The sequence below is a fragment of the Cajanus cajan genome, chromosome 2 (genome assembly GCF_000230855.2).
Source record: "Cajanus cajan strain Asha chromosome 2, NIPB_CcT2T_4, whole genome shotgun sequence".
Taxonomy (NCBI): Eukaryota; Viridiplantae; Streptophyta; class Magnoliopsida; order Fabales; family Fabaceae; genus Cajanus; species Cajanus cajan.
This window is the reverse complement of record NC_138518.1, coordinates 79,668,889-79,693,527: the sequence shown is the minus strand read 5'-3', so window position 1 is coordinate 79,693,527 and position 24,639 is coordinate 79,668,889. Positions and strand designations below refer to the sequence as shown.

At 35.0% G+C, this 24,639-nt stretch overlaps 2 protein-coding genes across 4 annotated transcripts; both read right to left on the bottom strand.

The window, feature by feature from the left end:
- Window positions 1–369: 369 nt before the first annotated feature.
- LOC109816358 (protein CELLULOSE SYNTHASE INTERACTIVE 1) lies at window positions 370–11,695 on the bottom strand. Of its 2 annotated transcripts, none has more exons than XM_020381340.3 (8): window positions 11,485–11,695; window positions 11,190–11,277; window positions 10,004–10,077; window positions 6,654–9,711; window positions 3,368–5,912; window positions 1,965–2,419; window positions 1,177–1,293; window positions 370–881 (listed from the first exon to the last, which is right to left on the bottom strand). In XM_020381340.3, the coding sequence occupies exons 2-8, from the start codon at window positions 11,253–11,255 to the stop codon at window positions 741–743; spliced, it is 6,456 nt and encodes a 2,151-aa protein (XP_020236929.1). In that variant the 5' UTR covers window positions 11,256–11,277; window positions 11,485–11,695; the 3' UTR covers window positions 370–740. The 2 variants fall into 2 exon arrangements, with proteins under 2 accessions (XP_020236929.1, XP_020236928.1); XM_020381339.3 differs by having other exon boundaries at window positions 11,533–11,693.
- Window positions 11,696–14,433: 2,738 nt separating this feature from the next.
- LOC109816374 (MICOS complex subunit) lies at window positions 14,434–23,247 on the bottom strand. 2 transcript variants are annotated; one of them, XM_020381366.3, is made up of 12 exons: window positions 23,014–23,247; window positions 22,813–22,876; window positions 19,270–19,968; window positions 18,889–19,029; window positions 18,634–18,786; window positions 18,425–18,502; window positions 17,886–17,978; window positions 17,639–17,758; window positions 16,424–16,501; window positions 16,093–16,272; window positions 15,518–15,619; window positions 14,434–14,959 (listed from the first exon to the last, which is right to left on the bottom strand). In XM_020381366.3, the coding sequence occupies exons 1-12, from the start codon at window positions 23,022–23,024 to the stop codon at window positions 14,726–14,728; spliced, it is 1,953 nt and encodes a 650-aa protein (XP_020236955.1). In that variant the 5' UTR covers window positions 23,025–23,247; the 3' UTR covers window positions 14,434–14,725. The 2 variants fall into 2 exon arrangements, with proteins under 2 accessions (XP_020236955.1, XP_020236956.1); XM_020381367.3 differs by having other exon boundaries at window positions 19,270–19,965.
- Between the last annotated feature and the right edge of the window lie 1,392 nt (window positions 23,248–24,639).

The following is a 24,639-nucleotide window of genomic DNA, read 5'->3' as shown; positions in this document are numbered from 1 at the left end:
TCAAAGAGTAATATTTATCTGCTTAAGTTAAGCACACAATCAAAATGGATAATTTAAACACCGAAAAATATCCATAATAATAAATCACATAAATAAATTTGATATCACAATATAATAACAAATCTTAAAACATTAAATAAATAAATCTTTTTCACTTAACTATTACTCGACATATCTAGCTCTAACTAATGTAAAACTTATTTCACACTTAAACTCTAATATAGTTAATATTAAATTTAAATAAATAACTTAAACATCCATATATAATTATGTACTCAAGATTAACTTTTTTTTTTTTTGTCTTGCTAAGTACTATATATGCTTATATGTACATGTGTGCACAGAATAAAATAAAACTAAAACACGAAATTGTCAAAAGTAACGAGACAAACACAAACTCCATCACTTATGAGTACCAAAAAGGAGCCTCACTCCAAGTACAACAATCTCTGTCATTGTTATTTTACATTGAATTTAGTGTCAAATAATTATACTAAGTCGTACTTATACAAGCCCCAAAGCGAAAAATGATAAAACAGACTCGCTATTTCAATTTAAATTGACAACACGCAAAGAATCATACAAGGAATGAAAAACCAAGTTACAAAAGAATATTATGACAAAAGAATCTGTTTGAGCAAAAATAAACAACAGATATATACACATGACGTAAAAAATATATATCCAAAAATTTCTTTCCAGCTTGATCTTTAAAGTTGCAATTTGAAAGCTGGATGGTATCACTTGTTAGACCACTGAAATTCTATTTCTAGATTCCGTGGGGGGCCACTTTTACTTTGAGGCAACAAAGCATACTCTCCAGCTACTGATCCAAGCATTACCACTCGATCAATCTGGATCGTTACTTTCCCAAATTTACTCTGTCATCAAATCACAGAATAGGCGATAAGTGGAAGTGTAAAAACACAAATGCTAACATTAGTCTCAAGACACTGATTAAGGAAACAAATATAAAAGGTATTTAATAAAGACATATTTATTATTTTAATAATATAAAATCATTTAATATTTATTTTTAAAGTAAATAATTTTTTTTAATAAAACTGATTAAATATTTCTTAATTAGTGCCCTTAAGACACTCATTAATGAAATCTAGAAGCAAAATATTTGAAGATGGATACACTGCATTTATTAGTATGTTTTCATGCATTTACCTTTCCCACTTTGCTCTTATTTTTGCAAGAAATGTGAAGCTTCTGGCCTTTTGGAGGACTCTCAAAGGACCATGAAAAGCTCTCATCCCACTCTGGATTTGGGCCAGTTGAAACCACCTGATCAGCACATCGCCAAGGATATTAGTAATTTAGTATATTCACTTTTTCAGGAAAAGAGTATAATAAAACATAATGTTCCATAAAAGAAAAAAAAAGTTGTATATACATTCAGCAGAAAACGCAACGTTCTTTGCCTTAATCATATTCAGACTTCAAATTCTTGTATGAACATCTTGAAACTCAAGACTCAAGAAGGTCAAAAGTTAATAGTCTAAAACTTGAAGTGGTATTAGATACGATGCCCAAGAGCAAAGGATCAGTAAAATTGCAAACCAACAATTAATACATATATCTTAAAGGGGCAGAAAAAAATGATTTTGGTTAAGTGTTCTGCTAATATCTATGTGGCAAAACCACAGCAGAATATGTAGATGATCAACTGGAATTCTTTATAGGAAACTGCTCTGAAAATGCACATCCTAATTGAGTATTTTTGGTGTTTGGCATGATTTACATTGAGAAAAGGCAGATAATATTAAGTCATTCAAGAAAAAACATTCATCGGTTAAATTTTTAGATGACTAACATGGAGAGAAAAAACCCCAAATTTACTTTTACACCCAAGTCACTTGATCCTAGTGCACGCACATACAAAAACAACCCGTGAACAACACAAAAGATTGAAAGGTAACAGAAAACTATGAAATCATAACTATAAATAAAATGACCTGGGTCTGCCTTGGTGGAGTGTTTCCAAGTGTAATCTTGCAGTAAACACTTGGGTTTCCAACAGACTGCTTCATATTGTTACCACGCTTGATGATCACCACCAATGTCCCTGGCAAACACTGCAATAAGAATTCTGCTTTTTCCTGGAACCGAGGCGGGCCAGACTGGATTAAATACTGCAGCAATGGAATAGCATCTGCAGCTGCAATTGACTGAGCTCTAGAAACTTCAGCTGGACATGCTGACCAAGCTTGTCTGAGCAGGAAAAGTGCGTCCAATGCAGCTTCTTGACAAGCCTCTGTACCTGTCTTTAAAGATGTAACCAGATGGGGAATGCTAAGTGTTGCTGGTTCAGTTGCTCTTAGTCTTGGGAAGTTGCTGAATAGAGAATTTAAGGCTTTCAGATATTCTTCATTCACAGTTCCAGAAGCCCATAAGTCTTTTTCAATAGCGGCTATAAGAACCAAAAACTTGTGTTAGGCCATGCTTACACACATGAAATCATGACAAATATAAAGTGGGGAGGAGGAGATGTGTTTCTGCTTGAATGAATCACCATTGTTCATCAATCAATTCTGCAGGAAAACTGCAACTTTATACATGTAAATTAGGCTTTGAAGTGCAATCTTTAATTGTTCACGTTACATTAATTGAATACTTAATAAAGCAATAATAGGTGTCCATTTTTGCTACAAGGTGTAGTGCATAACTAGAATCAATTTATTTAAATAATGTGATAATAAATTGAAGTTCCCAGAATCACATAACACGGGTTTTAAAATTTATGTTTCCTTCCATAAATTTTAGGTGCATGATAAATAAAAAATTAGCTCTTCTAAAAATGAAAATATTCATTCACTTCTAATGTTATTTGATCTACTTTGCCAATTTTATTGAAAAACTTTCAGAAATGTTATGCCTTGGCTTATAAGAGTAAGGCAAAAATCATTTACCATGTTCAATGTATCAAAACATAAATAACAAACACACCAATTTATGTCGAAACTTTCCACAAAGTGAAAGTGTATTCCCTCGCTTGGTGTCTTTTTAACTTTCCCAAAATGTTCAAAATTATGTTTTAACAATAACTAAACCAACATAAAATTATCATCATAAATGCACACAAAGACTCACCACTTATGTCCACTTATATCCAATCTTACTGTTAAAGAACTTATAATTATTATTATTTAAAATTCAGTATTATTTTCTACAACTTTCATTATTCAAATAAATCCGATTTTTTCTTCACACCAACACCAAGAGTACCTGTTCTAGAAAATAAAATATGGACATGCTATTATGTAGCTTTTCTTTAGAAATTTTTAACAAAACAAAAAGGTATTAAGGTGTTCAACCAGCCAAGCAGTATAAACTGCAAGATAAGCAAAGAAAAACTCACCAGTAATTGCTCTGACAGTTTCACTAGAAGCATATTCTTGAATAGTATTATTTGAGAAGAGAAGTTTAACAAACATTGCAGCCTGAATTGATGTTTCTGGATTACTTGAACCTATCAGATCCAGTACAACCTGAACACCACCAGCCTCTGCAACTGCTCTTCTATTTGATCGACTGTACATCACAAGATTCTGCAGAGCACATATAGCTACAACTTTCATTTCTTCTGTTGGTTGATCTTCAAGCACATTCACTAAAGCACGACAAGCTGAAACTGCATCACTTGTTCGAGCAAGACTCTCATTCTGAAACAGATCCCCGAGAGCCAAAGTTGCCAATAACCTTGCCTGCTGTGCTTGAGTTTGTGGGTCCAAAAGGTACTGAGATAATGGTACAATAGCTGATTTTGTTACTTTCGTTTCTCGAATCTTGACATTGTTCAGCAATACTTCTAAGAGTCTTGCGGCAGTTTCCTCACACTGATGAGATCGTAGGAGCTCCAAGAGAGCCTCTATAGCACCACTTTCAGCCATAGCTTCTGCACTAGTTCCATCATCATTTTCCAACACCAGAAGAGCATTTAAAGCACCAACAACTGTGCTCTCTGAGCCAGATCGAAGTAACCTTACCAATACAGCAATAGGCACTTCCAAGTAGAATTCAGAGCTAAACTGCAGAATACTTGACAAAACCGAGGCAGCAGACTCCCATAAAGCATGAGGAAGGGAAGGGTCAGCTTGCAATATCACTTTGGAAATTTCAACAACACCACCCTCTTTAGCAATTTCATTTGGCCATGTTAGTGCAATACTAACTAGGGCTTTTACAGCTCTCTGCTGCAATATGTGTATACCAGAACCAAGAACTCGAATGAGGGGGCCAATCGCTTGCTGTGTCACTGGATCCTTCTGGACACGTTCTTCTACAAGTAGATGTGAAAGAAGCTCAGCAGCCAACTGTTGCACGGCTGAAATTGGAGAATCAAGCAAAGGGATAAGTGGTTCAATAACTTGGCGAGAAGTCAATGAATAGTCAGCACGACACTGTGGATGTTCTAGGATATTAACCAAAACCTGCAATGCACTATGCTGTCCATCAGGCCCAAATTCCTGTCTTGTTAACAATAAAAACAAGGGTTCAATCACTTTAGCAGCAGATGGTCCTTTAGCTATGCTAGCATTATTGGTCAATATACGCAACAATTCTGCAAAAGCTGCACATAGATAATCTGGTGCTTCATGTAAGATGTCGAGTACGCTTTCAATTACTCCAGCTTTCACCATTTCCATTTTACAAGCAGGCCTGTCTTTTCCTAACTTGACCAGAGCTCTGGAAATCGCCTCATGAAGTAAAAAGTTCCTACCAGACATTAGGCCAACAAGAGGAACAACTGCACCATGTGCAGCAACTAATTCAGCCAGTTGCTCGTCATCAACAAGCCTATCCAATGCCCGGACAACTGAAAGTTGAGCAGGATTAAACTCAGTTACAAGGAGGGAGACAAGTGGTTCGACACAACGTGCAGCAGCTGTTGTGGACCGAATCCTTGTATTTCCAAAGAGAGCATAACATAATTCAGCAGCATCCCCTTTCAGGTCCATCGAACAATTTGATGAAAGGATCCTACAAAGAACTTCCACTGCATTCATCTCAACATCTGCAACAGCAAGTGCTCTTGATGGGTTTTCACTCAGCAACCCAACCAATGCAGCAATGGCAGCATGTTGTTCCCTTTCTGAACCGGTACTGAGAATCTCCACCAATGGTTGAACAGCCTGTCGAGCAACCTCTGCATTTCTAATGTGGTCTGCAGAAAATAAACTTTCCAAGGCTTTTGAAGCACTATACCTTGCACCTCTTCCTCCTAAACGTAGAACAGCTACAAGTTGAGTCACAGCACCAAATGCTGATTCATGTTTTCGTATTTCAGCACTGCTAAAAAGAATTCCAAGCAGATCTGTAGCAGCTTCTTCTGTTGCATCTTGTGGACTCAGTGAAAGATACTTTGTAAGTGCTTCTAAGGCCCCAGAATCCACCATTACATTCAAATTCGATGGACAATCTTTACCGAGCTGAGTCAAAAGCCCAAGTGCCAAAAATGGTGCCCCAGGGCGATCTGGAATTGGTTTAAGCAGATCAACTAGGGCAGGTATTGCCTTCCGAGAAGTGGCTCCAACTCTTATATCATCAACTCTAAATAACCTCTCAAGAGCCACTTGATCAGGATAACGCACCAAAGAAAATTCCTCCGACAATTCCAGAAGATCATGTATATCAATATCAGCACAGCCAAGCAAAGAGATAAGTCCACCTGCTGCCCCAGAATTCGCCACAGACAGAAGTGTTCCCCTGCTACCATTACAGACAAGGCTAGCTATTGATTGTGCAGCAAAATATTTGTTTGCTGATTCCTCTGACTTCAATAAACTGGTAAGTGCTGGTACAGATTTCATGGCTGGATGTGCCCGTATGATATCTCTATTTTGAAATAATATTGCCAACAACAAAGCATGAATCCACATGCTGCTATCTTCTTTGTAGTCAATCTGCATGTTCACCATAAGGGAACTAACAGGGTTTATATACAGAAATAATTGTCACATAGTAACATTGTTTCAGTTTTACAGCTAAGGATGCCTTAATGTGCAAAGAAGTAAACATTTACTGGGGGAAATTACAGTCTATCTACATTAAATTTTTGTCTAAGTGAAGTTTAAAAACATTAACCTCCCTTATGTTTCTGAAACATACAAACTTTCAACCCTGCCCCCTCCCTTGAAATCCTAGTAGAAACATAATACATCATAGTGGATAATAATGTAGCTAAAACAGTCATTGGCCAAACTTCTGATTATTTTCTTTGACAAAGCTTCACCCAAAAGTGTACATATCCTATCCTAACACTTTGTTTTCTACTTTTTAGATAAAAAATTAATTTTGTCTTGAACAATTTTTCATTATATAGTATATACAGAACTAACTGTCTCTCCAACCATTATGTTTCAGAAGATAAATATCAAATACAACTTGTTAAATTCTGTACAAGTGAGAATTGATAAAATGATCACATGCAATGTCTCTAGCAAGGGGATAAGGTAAGAGATTTTGAAACTTTGAACGAATTCTAAGATTTTAATTTGGTTTCAACGAAGTTGCTTTTGGACAAAACTTGAAAGAGAGGGGGGGAGTTGGGGTTAAAGCATGATTTCCCCTATTAACATTACATATGATCAGAATCATATGAACTGTTTATTTCTTTGGATTGATTGAAAAAGGCACTTAAATACCTGAGAATATTGAGAGAAACAATTGGAGATCCTGTCGATGAGAACATCAATTGCTCCAGCCTCCATTATTGCAATTTTATTTTTTTCATCATGACAAGCAAGAATGGACAGTAACCATATCATCAAGTCAGCACCATATATAATGTTGGTGCTAGTGTTGGATTCACAACCTTCAACCTCTTCTTTTGTGTGCCTGCATATGCTAATGAATTCCTTCTTGTTATCATCCAGGTAACCCAAAGAAGGCTGCACAGAAATAAGCATATCAACAAGAGACTGAATAAGATGAACACACAAGTTCGATGAATTGAGATCCTCCACCAGTCTCTGATGATTTGCTTTTGCAGTACAAATAAGAAGTGCTGCTCCCCCAATTTTGACCTCTACATTTGTGGAACTAATTATCCTCTTAGCTATTGAAGATATACATCCAGGTGCTGACACAATAGTATCTCCTAATACAACAGGTTGATCCTTACATAATCGAGATAAAATCTCAATAGTTTTATCCTGCAACATTGGCTCTGAATCAACAATACACAAGACTATTGGGCTTATGCTTTTAGGGAATTCAGCCAAAACTGCACAAGCAGGTTTAATATTTGCACTGGTCTCTTCTGACCTGGACAGGATGGCAAGTGCTTCTAGAGCCTCCGATGTGGCAACAGATCCATTAACAGCAGAATCTAAGAAAGAAACTAAAGCGAGAACAGTTCCAGCACGATTCACACAATCGGTTACAGCATGATCAACATTCCGAGAATGTAGGAGGCGAGCAATTGCTGCTGCAGCATGGGTTTTTCCAGAAATTGTGCCTTCACATAATATTCTAGTAGCAGGTAAGATGACTTCTTCTGCAATAGCTTTCTCTGCAATTTCACTATCCAAAATAAGGTTTGCCAGAGCACATATTGCCATCTCTGCAACTTCCAAAACAGAAGAGTTTGCTAGTGCAACTAAGGGGGATAATGTGTCTCTAGCAACAGCAGCTACATCCCTGTTCTCTTTGATGGAAAGAAATATTGCAGACAGGCAGTGTGAGGACTCAATCAGGATACTTTCAGATTCAACATTAAGCAATTTCATGGCTGAACAAAGAGTTTTAATAGCAATGCTACTTTCACGCACGTCTTTCCTTGATTCAAAAATTCCTGCCAGAGCTGATGCAGACTTTGCCTGAGTTTCTTCCTTGGTAGAGGACAATAATATTATCATGGTATCAAATGCATCACTGGCAGCACTACCTTCACGTAAAATGTCACTAAGGGGAGCAACAGAAAGCATACTTCTCAAAGCATCCAAAACATAAACCTTAGAATCAGGAAGATCACTGGTCAATAATGCTGTAAGCTGGCTGATGGTCGTAGTATCAGATTTATGAATTAAATGATTTAAAGTCTTCGCTGCAATATCCTTACCATTTGGGCTTCCATTCTTCAATAGCCACAACAAAGCAGGAACAGCATCAGCACTTTCAACACAAGCACGTATATCTTCACTATGATTGCAGAGATTCTTAAGAATTGTTGCTGAATCTTCCTTTGCTTTTGCAGATCCTGTCTCCAAAATTTGAACAAGTGGAGGTATGCCACCAGCAGCAGTAATTGCCCATTTACTTTCATCATTTTCATATGAAAGAAGACAAAGCAGGGCCACTGCACACTCTTGCTGCTGTTCTGATGAAAGCCCCAAAAGAGATATCAAAAGCTGAACTCCTTCACGGCCCTGAAGTGCACGCCATAGACTACCTTCACTTTTGCACAGAGTCAACAGAGCTTTTACAAGCTCGTCTTGCACTTCATTGGCTGCCATTGTTATTAAACCAACAAGCAGATGTTTTGCATCAGAATTTGCAAGTTTATTTGAAAGTATGGAATTTCCATACAAGCTAGCAAGAGCTTCAATGGTCCGTTCCTGTACAAGGAAGGGCAAACGAGGTTTAAATTGTTTGAGTAATGTCTGCTCAACAACCAATGGATCTGATGCTCTGGTAGATTCTGCCTTGTCATCATATATCATGAGAGCTGATGCTAAAGCTCCTAATGTGTCAGCAATTTGGGTAGGTGAGGTGCATGATTCAAGACTTTGACCAAGGCTAGATATGACATAAGACAAACCTCCAGAGATGTTTGCAAGAGCACACATAGCATTCTCCTGTAATGCTTGAGCACACTCACCCTGCATGAATTCTTTGGAAGGAGCTATGGTAGCATTGATCAAAGCAGGAATACCATTAGCATTGGCTATCTCTCGCCTTGCCTCTTTGCACTGGGCAGAAAGAGATTTTATAGCACCAGCTGCTTCAGCTCTAACAGAGTCATCATTACCGGGGCCTAATAGTTTCAGAAGTTGTTTTGTCACCTCCGCTGTCAACACCTTTGAACAAACAGATGCATCCTCCATCATTACAGAAGCGAGTAAATTGCACACATTTGCTAAAGAGCTAGGCTGTCCTGTTGCCAATAACTTCACTAATATGTCCACTCCTCCAGCACGTATTGTTGCATTCCAGAATCCCTCAGTATTACTGGAGAGATTTTTCAATGCACCAGTCAATAAACCTTCAACTACACTTCCTGTCTTCAACCCACTTTTCAGCTGCTCCCACAGCACTGGTACAACTCCTTCAGTTGAAAAAATCTTTGAACCAACATGATCCTTTACACCACCTTGAGAGACAGCATAAATAGTCTTTGCAGCAGAAATTTGCCCTTCAGTAGAACTGGACTTCAATAGACCAAGCAATGGAGGAATGCATCCTCCAAGCAAGACCTTCACCCTTAGCTCATTTTCTTTACAAAGTGAGCCTAAGACAGTTGCTGCCTGTATCTTCACATTCAATGAACCTGACCGGAGAAGGGAAACAAGTACTGGAACGGCCTGAGAGTGAGATCCAACAGCACTAAAAGCATTTTCACGCATATCTATAAGCTCCGATAACTGCCTTAAAGAATACTCTTTCTCCTGCACAGAAGATGAACCCTGACGCAGCTGCTCAATGCATTGGGCAACACTAGCTAATGTCCCATCTGGATCCTCCATGCTGCTGTTACGATCTCTGCAAGAGCAACCAGTTAAAAATGTAAGAAGCAAAAAATTTACACATAAATTTGAATGCCCATAATCCAAATCAAAGCATCAATTCACATGGTTCTTAGTTCATTCTCACAGTTAGACTGTTAGCTTACTTGGCTGCAAACAGGACAGATAGCAACCCACAAAATGTACTACTTAAGAAAATATATTACAGTCATTGATTCTAGTAGCATTGCAAGCGATTAATCAGTAATTAGGTTGCACACTGTTCCTATGTGATGACTTTTTTATGTATGCTTGAAGTTGTAACCAACCTCAATCCCATCTTTAGAACAGAATGTGGAGTTGGGGGCTCTGAATCTTGAGTCTTCCCATCACCATTTCTTTCCTGCAATCAAAAGAATGACAATGGAGAATGTTATATGGTAAGGTATGCTGCATATTACTAAAAACATCAATTGAAACAGTGAAACAACAAAAATAAACACAGACAGAGGAATAGCATAAAAAACCAGCCTATGAGCATTTATTGGTTTTTCTTTTTCTTCATTCTTCCAATGCATAAAGTCAGTGATGGATGGATAACCAAGTAACATGTTCTAAAAGAAAGAGGAGATGAAATAGTACATCAAGTTCTAATGGAAGATACTCCAACCATTACCAATATACATGACAGTTTGATTACGTTGCTTCTCAAGAAAAGGATAATTTTCAGAGCACTAAACAAATAATGTTGCTTTTCCTTTCAGTACAGTTGAGTTTTTTTATCATATAGGATTGCATCTTATTGAGCAAAACATAAGGGAAACCTGACAGGAAGTGAAAATCGTACCGCAAGGTAAGATATCAGCATTCAGCAAAGAACCACATATGTTAACAAGTCAAACCCCTAAACCTTTTAGTAAAATACAGAAATAGACGCAAACTATTTGATAACAGTCATTCTTGTATTCAATTCTCTACTTCTTCCCTGCACCCCACGATATCTGCTGCATAGTTAATCATGCTACAGTAACCATCACTCACCAATTAAATCTCATGGTCCCTTTAATATTTGCATAAGAATCACACATCAGCAAAAAAGAAAACAACATTCTTACCTTTCAACTGAGGTTTCCATACAGTACAAGATACAAATGTAAGTACTGCATTCTGAGATCAGCTGACCGGGGTTACAAGATACAAATGTGTAACCAAACATAGCTTTAATAATTGCATAATAAATCTCATATAGTCCTTTTAAACTTGCATGATTGAGTGATCCTCAATGATACATCCTAGAATTGTCTACATCCAGTACAAAAGTACAAAAATGAGAGCAAAACACTGGCTGAACCAACACCGGACAGAAAACAGCCAGATGCAAACAAATGGGAAACGGATCCATAAACTTCACTCCAAACAAACACTCTTGACCTCAAGTCACTCCTAATCCTAATGAAATAGTGAAGAAAGGAGTTATGACAAAAGAGAAACATGAAATTGTTGTGAAGAAGGTACCAGATCATTTGCGGCAAGGGTGGTGCCATTGTTGGAAGCGAGTCTCCAAGCGAGTGTGGAGGCCATGGTGAGTTGAGCAAGTTCAGATCTGGAAGAGTGAAAGCATCACTGATTCATTCAGATCCAATATAGTAAGTAAATAAGCTATGCTATGAATGGAAGTGGCCGAGTGTTGAAGAATGGAGCAACGGTGATGAAGAGGATGCACATGACATGACATGACATGACATGACATGCATCTATGTATGGGTTTCGTAGAAGATAAGAGGAGAGAAAGAAATGTAGTTGGTTGTACCTTTTTCTTTTTTTAATTTTTTACTTTTCAGTTTTGATTGTGTCTTACGTTTTCATGAGGAAAGAAGAAAACAAGTGTAGCTCGGCGTCACCGGAGCACCGACAGTGGCGAGTGAGTTCAACCTCAATGCTTTTGGTAAGCGTCCTCGCCTTTACACACTCCACGTCACTCAAAACACATTACAGATCACACCTTCCATCACATGTTTGCTTTCTTTCATTTTTTTTTTTCTTCCTATTTTACTTTTTATAAGTAATTACAAAAATTGTTTCTCAGAATTTCTAAACTTTTTTTGTTCTCGGAGTATCTTAATCTGCTAGAGACTAATGTGGCTCGTAAAATTGTAATCACCACTAAAGAATTATCTGAATTTTTCTTCCTTGATAATTCTCTTTTTCGGTGTTTGAACTTTGAAGTAAGTACGTGTAATATTCTCTTTAATAAACTAATGGAATTGTATTTCATGAATTTCGTAAACCCTCAATGCAATGATGCAGAACGGGACAGGACAGTTGATGGTAACAATATAGTCCAAAGACAAGAACATTGTAAGAGGTTGAAAACTTTAATACTTGTACAAGCTGGAATATGAAGTGACAAGTTATGAGGTTAGATGTTCATATTATTATTATATACAATCAAATGAAGTGGCAAGTAACGAGTCATGTTATGTTACTACGAGCTGCAACCATTTGCTGTTAATATCCCTCTTTTGATTCCGACCCCCTACCATATCATACTTTATTTTTTTCTTTTATATTCTTAAACTAATACTATCAATTTAATCCACAAATTAGATTCACGGTTTCGACTTTATTTTTAAGGGGACTCCTACACTTCATTCTTTCAATTTTAATTTTACATTTTATTAAGAGGGCCTCCCCAGGATAATCATGGAAGTTGAAATGTCAGCATTAGGATTGAGATGGGGGACTCGTTACTCTTTCTGAAGTTGAAGATAATAATCATAATCATAAGAAAACTTTTGGGGGTTGTTCCGTGACACATTGACTGAAAACATGCAACCACAATTTTCATATTATATTAAAAAACATGAAGTAAGCAATCAGCAGTGGTGTTCGTTAGTTGGATGATAAGTGTATTCATGTGCAATGTCTTTTTAAATAAATAAAATATATGACCAATTGGATTTGCACTTGTTTTCTTTCCCCCCCAGCTATTTTCTGCTTAACTATTGCCTTTAATCTTTACCTTTTAAATAGAATTATATATTGTTTGAAATTATTTTTAAAAAAAATTATATATTAAATGCTTTAGTATATTAATTGCATCTTCCTAAGAAAGTACTAATTGCATAAGTCTATTTATCAAATAATCAAAATTGAAAAAGGAATTGAAATGTTAATAATCATCACTGGTAGGACTTAACATTTTGTTTGTTTTTTCTTAAAAAAAAAAAAAAAAAAGTATTTTAGTACAGAGAGAATCAGGCAATATCCTGGTACTTATATTCGGCTATACAGCGGAACCCAGCAGACAATAAATGAATGCTTCTCAAGGATCTCGCAGAGAAAATAATTAATAATTTAAAAAATTAATTATGTTCCGATGTAATGGTGCGAGTGAATTAATAGGATTTTTATTAAGAAAATAATAAATATCTGTTATGGTTTTAAAACATTATTTGTTTTTTTATATTTAATACTTTACTTATAAAGCAATTGAAAAATCTACAGAAAGAGAATATACATTATTCGTATTGTATGTCTGCTTCTATAGTTCCATCATCACAAGTCTTGGCAGGACCATTGAAGATTGTTCATACCAATAAAATAATAATAACAAAAACACATTTTCTAATGGTACAGACAAATTATGGTGGAAGGGGAAGTTTTCGTATTTTGTGTGTTGCAATTGGTAATAGAAAAATAATTTGTTTGTGTTGGTAAGTAGTTAAAGCAGCAAAACACAGGATGATTTGAATAGTATTGGATAACATCAATTAGTTGTTCCATTATGTTGACCCCAATTCAATTCATCTGCGTCAACCCAACGCCATGGTTACCTTTATACATTTATACACTATTAAGATATGATTGAAGTATATTAGGTGATTAACTTTTTTTTATGGGGAAAAATAAGTTTTGTCATGAGAATATCATTATGTCAGTCTCGGCATCAACAAAATACGATGATCCCTGCCTCCCAACCACATGGTGCATTTAAGAACATAAGGCTCTTACAGCTGCCTTAAAATTCAAACTAAGGAGCATTATGCAATTTAAAACATGCTACCTTTTCCATCTTTAAATGTTTAAGGTTAATAAATAATTAAATATATGCATTAAGGAATATTTAATAAACCAGTGTTAATTTTAATTGTTTGTTTTTGGCTAGATTCTAGGAACCTTATTCTTCCGTCTACATTTTTGTTTTACAAAGTGAGAGACTTTTGTTTAAAACCGTTGAAATGGTAGCTAAGCACACTCCAGATTTTCTTACATTTTTTTTTAACTAATCTTCCTACTTTTTTTGAATGCTTAGTATTAAATGCGTTTTATATTTCCAAAACATTACGTGCATAGACTAATTTACTTTAAGGCTGATTGGGATTGGTTTCCCTTCCTTCCCCCCTTGTTTTCCCAAATTCTTGCATGTAACATCATATTTTTTTATTAATAAAAAAGATTATAAAGACAACAAAATTCAGACCAAAGACTTGGTACATATTATTCAATCTCCGAATTAGAGATCGACTCTAATGATTCAAGTAAAATCACGTTTGAGTAGAAAACCTATTTTGAGTGCACATGTTTAAAAATACCCTTATATTTTATTAACATTATTAATTATAATAACAACTGAACAATTTCTAAAACATTGTAATTATACTCCATCGTTATAATTACTTAACCATCAATTTACTTGTAATTTATTTTCAACCCAACAAAAAAACTAAAATTTGAATCGAAAGCACAGATGCACATGTGGCGTCCAACGTTGTCCTGATCGCCTGGTGTATATTATTGAAATTTCAATACGTTGCAATGCAACAAAAGGCAAAATTATACAGAGCCTGAAGTCACTTCAGTCAAAACCCCAAAGCCATTGGAGTTGCATAGAAATCACAAAATCAACGAATTTGAGCTGCTATGAAAGAATAACGTTAATCGTTTTCCTCGTAGGTCAATAATTCCCGTTGGCATCATCCGCCAAATATAATCTCTGCAACCTTAGGTATTGAATCAACATGGTTGTATAAATATTCAAAATTTAGGAATCATGTAAGGCTAAGGGAATTGGCATAGGATTGAAGAAGCAGCACAGCTTGCTCTGAAATAGCCCTGTTTCTTGCTTGCCTCACCCAACCAGCAACAATTTCTGCAGCTTGTGTGCCTCTCACACTTTCTTCTAGACAATCTGCTGCTTCAGCAAGCTTTCCTTCAGCCAAATAACTCTCAACTTTATTAATCACAGATTCAATCCCATCACCAGATTGGTCGTCTTCCTTAACCTGAGTATGCACCAAAGTCAAACATTCATCTTGAACTTGGGATGAGCTCCATAGAAGAAAATGGGAGAAGTTAGGGGAATTTTTTACTAAAATAATATTTTTTTTAAAAATTTTTACCAAAAAAGCATCTGTACAACTTTATTTATTCAAATAGAACCTTTTACTCTTCATGTTCAGAATTCGGTTCCCGGGGAAAAACATAAACATAAGATCTGTTTGAATAAATTTCTCCAAAAACACTTGTAAGAAAAAAAAAATAGTTAGAAAAAATGAAATAAGTATCCCCATAAGCTAGACTCTAAGACTAGCTTATGCATAAAGAAAAAATAAAATTTTCAAGAAGTGAATATGAGAGAATTTCTACAAACTAACTTATGGAGAAACTTATTTCATTTTTCCTTCCTATATTTTTCTTAAAAGTAGAGAAGTTTATTCAAATAGATTCATCTAGTTTATGTATCAATGCATATATTATGCCTAAATGGTCACCAATTATAACTGCCCCCATAAATTATATTTTCACATGAATCACAGAATGTTAGTCAGTTATCCACATACCTTCAACCAGGATGCAACATGTGCCAAAGAATGTGCCAACATACCTCCCCCTCCTGGTGGGAAGAAGCTGAAGTGTCGTACGCTGCCTTTTAAGGCATCAAACTGCAACACAATATGCACTAATTAGAAACTGGAATGAAATCCAAAAGTGAAAGATTCATTCTAGAATTGATGTAGTTACAGACAAGTGCATTTCAGGAAACTGCAATGTTTTGTAATTCCAGAAATTGCTACGCTAGTTAATTGTAATTTTTCTGTACAGATATGTCACTACGGCAGCTTCACATGATAGGAGCATTACAAGAATGTTAAAAACATAACAGATGAGATTCATCACTGATGGAAAGTAAAGAAATTGATTTAAGGGGACCCAGATTCATGCTATAAGCATACAGAGTATATGACCTTTAGGAGAACTTCAAATAAAAGTTTTACAAGGTTACTAAGTAATAACAATTTACAAAAAAACAAATAAATAAAAATAGCACTTTACAGAAGAAATGTAGCAATTTTATAAAGTAATCCAAAATTCCATGTGAAGTTAACAAGTAACAACTGACAAGAACACAGCTTGCCTTATGCTTTAACTGCAGTTGTGTGTCTGTGCCGTTGCTTCGTGTTTCTTCAGGAAGGGATGATAGTACCAAATCTAAAACTGAATCTTTATCTATGCCTTCAAGATAAGATTGCAAAGATGCTATTTCTTTCTCAATTGGCAGTCCTTTTGACAGTGCATCTTCCAGTGCAAGTGCTCTCTGCAGGATGCATTCACAAAAAAGAAACTGGTAAGCAAGACTGGAAAAATCAATAAAATACTATAAACTCATATTTTGACATTAAGCTCCTCTATGGGCAAAACAGAGATGAAAACAAAATGAAGAAACAGGGGAAAGAAAAAAATATTACCAAAGCAAAATTTTGTGTAGCATGACTTTGACGAGCTTCTTCAGATCGAGCATAAAATGCCATGCATAAGGCATTTATCTACAGAAATGAAAGGAAATAAATTTTTGAATCAAGACAAATTTCAACGACGACTAAAATAAAGTCAACAAGTATGTCCATTAATAAATATTCTGAATCAAGCCTCGCTAGCTAAAATATGATGTCCTGTCCACTTTGCAATTATCAAAAGTCTACCCAGTGTTTTGTCCTTTTCAACATGAATTTATGTTCCTTGACCAATGCTAGAAATTTGAGTTTGCATAACCAAATGATTTTCCCAATAAATTCAAGGCAGGCATGCGGTAGTTGTGTGACAGATGTTGATGAAAAGAAAATAATGGTTTCCATTGACAAAACAAATATCCAGCACAATCCCATGTAAACTTATAGTAGAAACACTGGTATGCTTCATCCTTTGAAGAGGCAACACATAGATCCATAGACAAAAAAATATTTGAAAGTAAGAAATTCACTTATTTACATTTCACATTTTCATTTAGGATGTATGCGGCTGTACTGAAAGTTATCTCCAAACAATTTATACAACATGTTGCTCTGGATGTACAGGGTCTGTAACAAGCCAGAGAAGACCCAAACAGATGTTATTTTGGTTCTCAGCATATAAAGCAATTAAGGCAGTTCCCTAGTATCACCAGTACATAAAGGGACACCATTTCTTTGATGTCTGCACTTGCATTTGGATCTTAACACTACTCGTCAAAAAATCCCTCTACAAGAACCTACTATGTAATGAACAAGCAGCATTTGTTTGCTAAGAATGATGGAATGTAGATTACATTCTATACCAAAAAAATCTATACTGGTAAACAAACTTTTTCTCCGTTTAGAAACTCGCTGATGACTAAGAACACATTTGCCTACTAAGCAGAGTTATTATTGGCTTTAATCTGATAAAAATTGCAAAAGACAGCTAAACCATAATTGGACATTGTTTTGCACACCATGAGTTAATTTTTTAGACCAACATGATAAAGCTAGTCCTTGTATATGTTGCTCTAGAAATTTTTTATACACAAAACTATTATGGCTATTTTATTCTTCTAGAAGCCACTGATCAAAATTATATCCCTTTGCATAAATTAAGTGAAGTCAAGCTATGAATAATAATTTAAAGTGAGTGTATCTAGCCATCCTTGATTTTAGCAGAAATCTCACATTAACATTTGCTTCAGCCATTTTTTCAATTTGAGCTGCCTTCTCATTTGCTATGGCTGCATTTAACTCGGCCTTTGCTAATTCCTGAACTTTTTTCAAATTCAATTCAGCTTCAATTTCCTGCAATTCCCAAAGATACATTTTTATTTTAACAAATATTATATAGTGACTGATACCAGTAACAGCAGTCATGCAGAGAAAGTGTGAAAACAGTACTTGCAAAACAAACAAAAAACTAAATGTGCACCTTCTGTTCAAGTTCTGTCTTCAGTTTCTCTTCCATCTTTTCTTGCAGTGACTTGATAGCAAGGGCTGCTTTTGCTCGTTCTCTTTTCAGGTCCTGAGAAGTATTAAAATGTAATGGAGGAAAGATAGAGAGTTAATCATAGATTTGGATTCTTGTCATCTGGACAAAAACAGCCAGGGAAAGGCAAACAGCACATCTGAAAGAAATCATTCAACTTGATCGATGGACAAACTTCAAAATTACAAAACAAGTCTGATAGATTGAGTTCAAATTAGATTCTGATTATTTTTACATGACCATTATTGAGTCAAACTTGGAATATAATAGTATAGCTTCAATTTTAATACGAACTATTTTTCTAAAACTATGAATGACTTAAATGATAAACAGGAACTATTCTCTGTTTTAATAACAGAGCCAACCTCTCTCAATGTCTTTTGCACTCATTATTCCAATCCGTGTATATAAGACAAAAACCAACAAGCAAAAATACATTAAATTGAATAAAAATTAAAAGATAAAAACAAAAAACTTTTTACCTTGTCCAACATTGCAGCCTCCTCAGCAAGCATGAGTTCTCTGGCTGCTGCATCTTTCAACTTATTTTCATATTTTTCCTAATGTCAACAATGTTTTAAGAAAAATAAAGATTTCAAAGCTCATCAATAACCAAAAAGCTACAAATACTAAGCACACTTGCATGGATTTAGAGTATGAGTTACAAAGGATGGTATGTTATAGGCCAAACCTTTAACACTTTCTTCTCTTCATTAAAAACATGTGCATCTAAATCAGCCTGCCTTTTCTCTGCAGCATGGATGGCTTGCAAGAAATCTAGAACGAGTTTCCCATCCTCAGACACGTAACCATCTTTCAATTCCTCCATTGCACCACTAAGTGCCTAGTTTTTCAACAAGTTAGCTTTCAGGTATGATTCAGATCATAAATAAAGGTACAACACACAACAAATTATATGTATATAAAAGCAAGATTCTAAAGTGACCTCTTTTCCTTCAAGAAAATTGCTATTCTCAGTAAAGCCGTGACTATACATATAAGTTGCAGGGTTTCTTTCTGATTTATTCCTTAAGTGATACTCCTCAAGGAGGGTAGGTTGTTGCTCTATATCTTTGCCTAATGCACTCTGTAATGTAGTAAGAAAGTAAATATATTAAAAAGAAATAAATGCCAAAAGTCATTTTAGAAAAATAAATAACAGGAAGAAAAAAAAACTTTGGTGAATGCTAGAAAATAACTGAATCATTTGATAAGTTAACATTCTAATATAAAATTTAAACCAGCATGATTTACCAAAAAAAATAGACTAGAGCTGCTGATATTAATGATTAACCTGTATATCAAACCTAGACAAATTCATAAGTACCTCTCTTCTCTCCTGTGCTTCTTGTATTGCCAGTTGTTCTGGTTGAATATTTTTCATCCCATTTTCATCTGGAACTGCATTGGTCTGCGCAGATGTGGCTGTATTTTGAAGTCCCTCTTCCAATCTTGAGGCATTGTCTGTCTCGGTACTTTTTATTCCAATACTCCTGTCAGATTGCACCACAGATTCTTTACTTAGATCATCAGATGTTGGACTGCTTGGAGGATATTCAGGCAATTGGTTTTCTTTGGCAGCAATGGTACCATCTTCAGCAATATCAGATTTGTCTTGCACAGGAGTCAGCTTATCCACTTGATCTTCTACTACGATTTCTGGCTGTGAAAAATGGGCATCAACCTTCTGCTCTGCAAGCTCCACAGTGGGATTTTCGTTGTTAAATTTCTCAGTAGGTGAAATTAATGGGTCCGTTGAATGTTGCACACTCTTCAAATTTTCAATAGTTGCATCGACATGAGCTTCCTGTGGAACACTATGCGGTTCCTTCTTAAGATATTGATCCAAATAACCAGTTTGATAAGCTGCCAGAAAAGCAGCACCTAAAGCTATACTTCCAATGAAAAACTTTGATAAAGTGCCATTAGACTCAGGTGGCTTTCCTGGGGAGCCAGAAGCTGGGGCACTCCCTGGTTTTGATGCAGTTGAAAAACTCCTTTGCGAAGATAGATGTAAAGGTATCTGCTGAATGATATAATAAAAGAAAAGGGTAAAAATTAGAAAAGTGTAACATATGAAGCTGATTGAAATTGGAAATAAGCATGACCAGATAAACAACCTAAGCAGTTCCTAGAACATATATAAATACACTAAATTGTAATTTTATAGCAAGAAGAGTTTGTTTCAACTACACTTTCCTGTCCCACATTCCTATAATGAAATTAGTACAGTAGCAATGAGAAGTGGTAACACTAGCACCAGTTTTGCAATACATTAGCATATAAATTCATTGATCATTATGCTACAACAATAACAACCAAGCCTCTTCCACTTGGTGAGGTTGGCTACATATATGGATTAAATTAAACAATGCCACAACGTTATATTGCAAAATTAGGTCTACAGAAAAAACATTTACTTCTAATTATTTCTCAATGGTTTTGCCTATAATTATTCTTGATCTTCCTTTGCCTTTAGTTCCATCTTCCATCCAGTCTAATCTTCTCTAATTGGGGCTTCTACAGATCTTCTCACACAAAACCTAATCACCTAAGATGAGATTCAACCATTTCTTTTTCTACAGTAGGTACTACCCTAACTTTCACTCTAATGCTTCCATTCCTAATCCTATCTTCTCTAGTATGTCCACTCGTCCAACACAACATTCTCATTCCTGCTGGTTGGGTTTATTCTCTTGTTGATATTTTATCGCCCAACATTCTGGGCTACAGATTGTTGTTACCAAATTATTACTGCAATGTTGTTAGTTAGAATCAGTAATTCAATGTATACTATAAAGATATCAAATATGCAGATTGCAGGCAGGTTAGAAGCTTCATGCTTCATTTGAGTGCATAAGACTTTTACACTTGATTCAACATAATAACAGGGGGCATACATGCAAGCAAGAGTAAGAATCCCATCATAATGGCATAAAGTACTCTTCCTGCATCAAATATTCTAAGATCGTCAAGGATCTTGCACTATTTTTGCCAAGCATTTCTTTCTTTGGTAACTACTAAAGTATTATGTGCTCTAGGTATTGGATTCTTCCTACTTCGTAGCACAACTATCTACATTTGAGCACACAATTTCTGAAATCCGACCAGCCATATGTTTACCCTAAGCAAAAAAAAAATCATTTACCCATCCTATGCATCAGTTAGTAGCCAGAGGTGTCCATCAAAATTATAGCTTTTAATTTTTAAACACTTTGTTTGAATATATTCTCATAATTTCCTATTTAAATATCTGTATCTTGTGTTTATGTAATATGTAGAGAGCAATATAGATGTAGAAGACGAGAATATTAAAAATAGGTAATGGGGGGAAAATGTAGATGTTACTAAAGTACATGATTCAAACCTATCCAGAGTACAGAACATAATGAACACTCCTACAAGTGTTTTATCACTCCTAAAAAATCTAACCTTGTGAGTGACAAAGTCCTTGGTCTTTATAATTATTTCCTTCTTCAGCAAGAAGGAGGTTTGGGGAGAAAAAATACTTATTCAGCAGCAAGGACACAGCTTATATAGCTTGAAACTTGAGGATTAGTTTTCTCTAACCAAGGAGAGTCATCCATGAAGCAGTAAAACTAAGAGGAGGCTTGAGAATCTGTAAACTTATTTTAGTTAATACTATGTTTTCCATCACAAAGATATTTTGGCCATTTTGATCATTTTTGGGGCATCATGTTCTTAATTCATTTCTGTTACTTGGGCCACTATGATCTATGCCTACTAGTCTTAGGTTATTTAGTTTGGGTTTCAACTTTAGGACTACATATTAATTCCCAAGTCATGCCTAGCTCTATTTAGAGTTTAATTTGATCTTCAGCTTTGTGTTTGTTCATGTCATACAATCACACCCTAAGTGAGACACCTAGATAAATTTTCTTCCTACTTTTAACCTTACTATCCTTTTGCTTTTTTCCCAATATACACATAAAGATCTGAATCCAAGGGTAGATAGCACCCAAAATACACAATAAGAGCATACAGGTCCAATTTTTTTGATAATAAAATAGTTTGCCCTGGACAATGCATGGACATGGCCATTTAAAATTTGAAAGGAAAAAAAAATGCATTGCTAGCTCTGACTATCATGACAAGTTCATTTAGGGAAATTTTTAGGAAAATATCAATAGAAATGATGTTTCATGGTGTGTGGGAGGGGCTGACAAATCAGCAAGAATTAGCACATATGGCATTCATCAAGATATTGTAAATCTTGAAGTTTATATATATATATATATATAATGAATTATTCAATAAATTGTCAACTTAATATATTTAATTTCTGTGTCCCATAATTTTGAGAACTTAATGAGTCCTGTTCACCGTGTCTGTGCTTCTTTCTTAGATCTACCCCCAAAATGCAAAATCCAATCCTAACATGGCAGGTTCTATTACCAGTATCCTAATAGCCACCAGTTGATCCTTAAAAACCAACCTTTTGTTCCCAAACCATCACACCCCTCACATATCCTCTATTAACCTTCAATTCCCCCCCAGTACATACCCTTAACCCTTTGGCATTTAGGAAATACTAACAGTTCTGCCGTCTTGCATCAGAACTCAGAAGGGTCAAGTAAGGGTTTTAACTTCCAATTGCCAGTGTGAGGTGCAAAGATATTGAAAATTGGGATGACACAGATTGTGTGGTCTATACGGAGTAAAAGCATAGACTAATGAGGATATGATATATGGTTATAAAAGTGAAAGCAGTAGTTTGCGAGGGCAAATTGGTATTGAGGGTAAAAAGCAAAATAAATTGTAAAACATAAGAGTAATCATCAAGGAGCATGTTGCATCAATTGCATTGAAAATAAAATGTAAAACAACAGAGATTAAATTAGGTAGTCACCTGGTATATAAAACGTCTGGGGTTCCTTCTAAGAGTTGAGCGAGATGATATTTCCAAAATGGACCTGCGAAAGTGAAATAAAAAAAATAAAAAAATAAAAATAAAAAAAAAGAGAGAGAGATTAGAGAAAACAACGGAATGGAAAAGATTCGAATTTGCGGGCACCCAGATAACAAAGGGGAAGAAGATAGGTGTGGGTACCTGCGCAACATGGCAGTGGGAAGAGGGTGTGTTGAGATTTAGAGTGCAGAAGTGGAATGGATCGAGTGGGAGTGTGGAGGGAATGTTTGACGGAACCCCTGCTACAACAACACGGGTGCAACTACAACCTTATTTTGGCTACACCGATTGAATTCACAACAATTTTGCAGGGGTGTTCTGTCATCAAACGATCACATATCACATGACCCGTTTTAGTTCTAGCCCAACCCGAATTCTTTACCAATAAATCACACCAATTATATATATATATATATATATATATATATATATATATATATATATGAGTTAATTATTTATATATCGTAAAGTTTTTACACTGACAATTAATTATATCTTTTAACTGTGTCATGTCACTATAAACACATTTATTTTTAAATGTGACATGACACAATTAAAATATATAATTGATTAACTCATATATATATATATATATATATATGAGGGGTTATAATTATACCGGTGTAACTTTTACTAAGTATTACACTACTCAATAATTTTATATTAAATGTGAATTTGGTAAATTCAACCGTTAGATTAAAAGTTCATATCTCTTAGATCATATATACAAAATTTTATATTAATTAAAAATGATTTGATACTTTATTTTTATAAAACAAAATTGACATAATATATTCATTTAAAAATACACTAAAATATGAACTTTCAATCTAACATTTAGATTTACAAAATTCGCATTTAATATAAAATTATTGAGTGGTGTAAATTTAGTAAAAATTACGCCGATATAATTATAATCCCCTCATATATATAGGGATGGCAATGGGGCCCCATGGGGACGGGTAATAGTAAACCCGCCCATGCCCCGCTGAATAAAAATTGGCCTCATACTCACCTCATATCCGTGCGGGTATTCATGAATTTCTTGAATACCCACGGATATCTAGGATATCCATGGATATTTATAATATTTTTAAAAAATTAAAAAAGTTATATTACGAATAATTTTAAGTTTATATTTTAATGTCATTGAAATATTAAAAATAAAAATTCAATGTTAATTTTGAACTTTTATTTAACGTTAATTTTGTTGAAATAATAATAAAAATTCAAGATAATCAATAACTTAAAATACATCAATCTCACAAGTAAGTTAAAGTCTCATCACAAAGCTACAATAATTCAATCTCATAATTTCAAATGAAAGTAAACAACTTAGAATACATAAATCTTATTGGTTCAATCAAAGCTAAAAAATTAATCAAATTACATCCAACATAATTTTATAACATGCTTAACACATGTCGGTAACTTCATCAACCTCACTTTTGTGAAAAAATAAAATGAGAGAGTTAGTTCTAGAGTTATATGGTACAAGGATAATTAGGATATTTAAGAAATAATATTAAACGGGTACCCGCGGGTTTGGATATTATCATACCTGACCCCGCCCCATTTATAAACGGGTAAAAAATTATCCGTCTCCATTATCTGCGAGTACCCAATTAGCCTATCCATTTATTATCCTAGCGAATTTTATCCACAGATACTCGTGGGTGCGGATATTTTTGTCATCCCTATATATATATATATATATATTTAAAATTAAGTATTTTTATAAATTTAAAACTTGAACTCAATATCTTA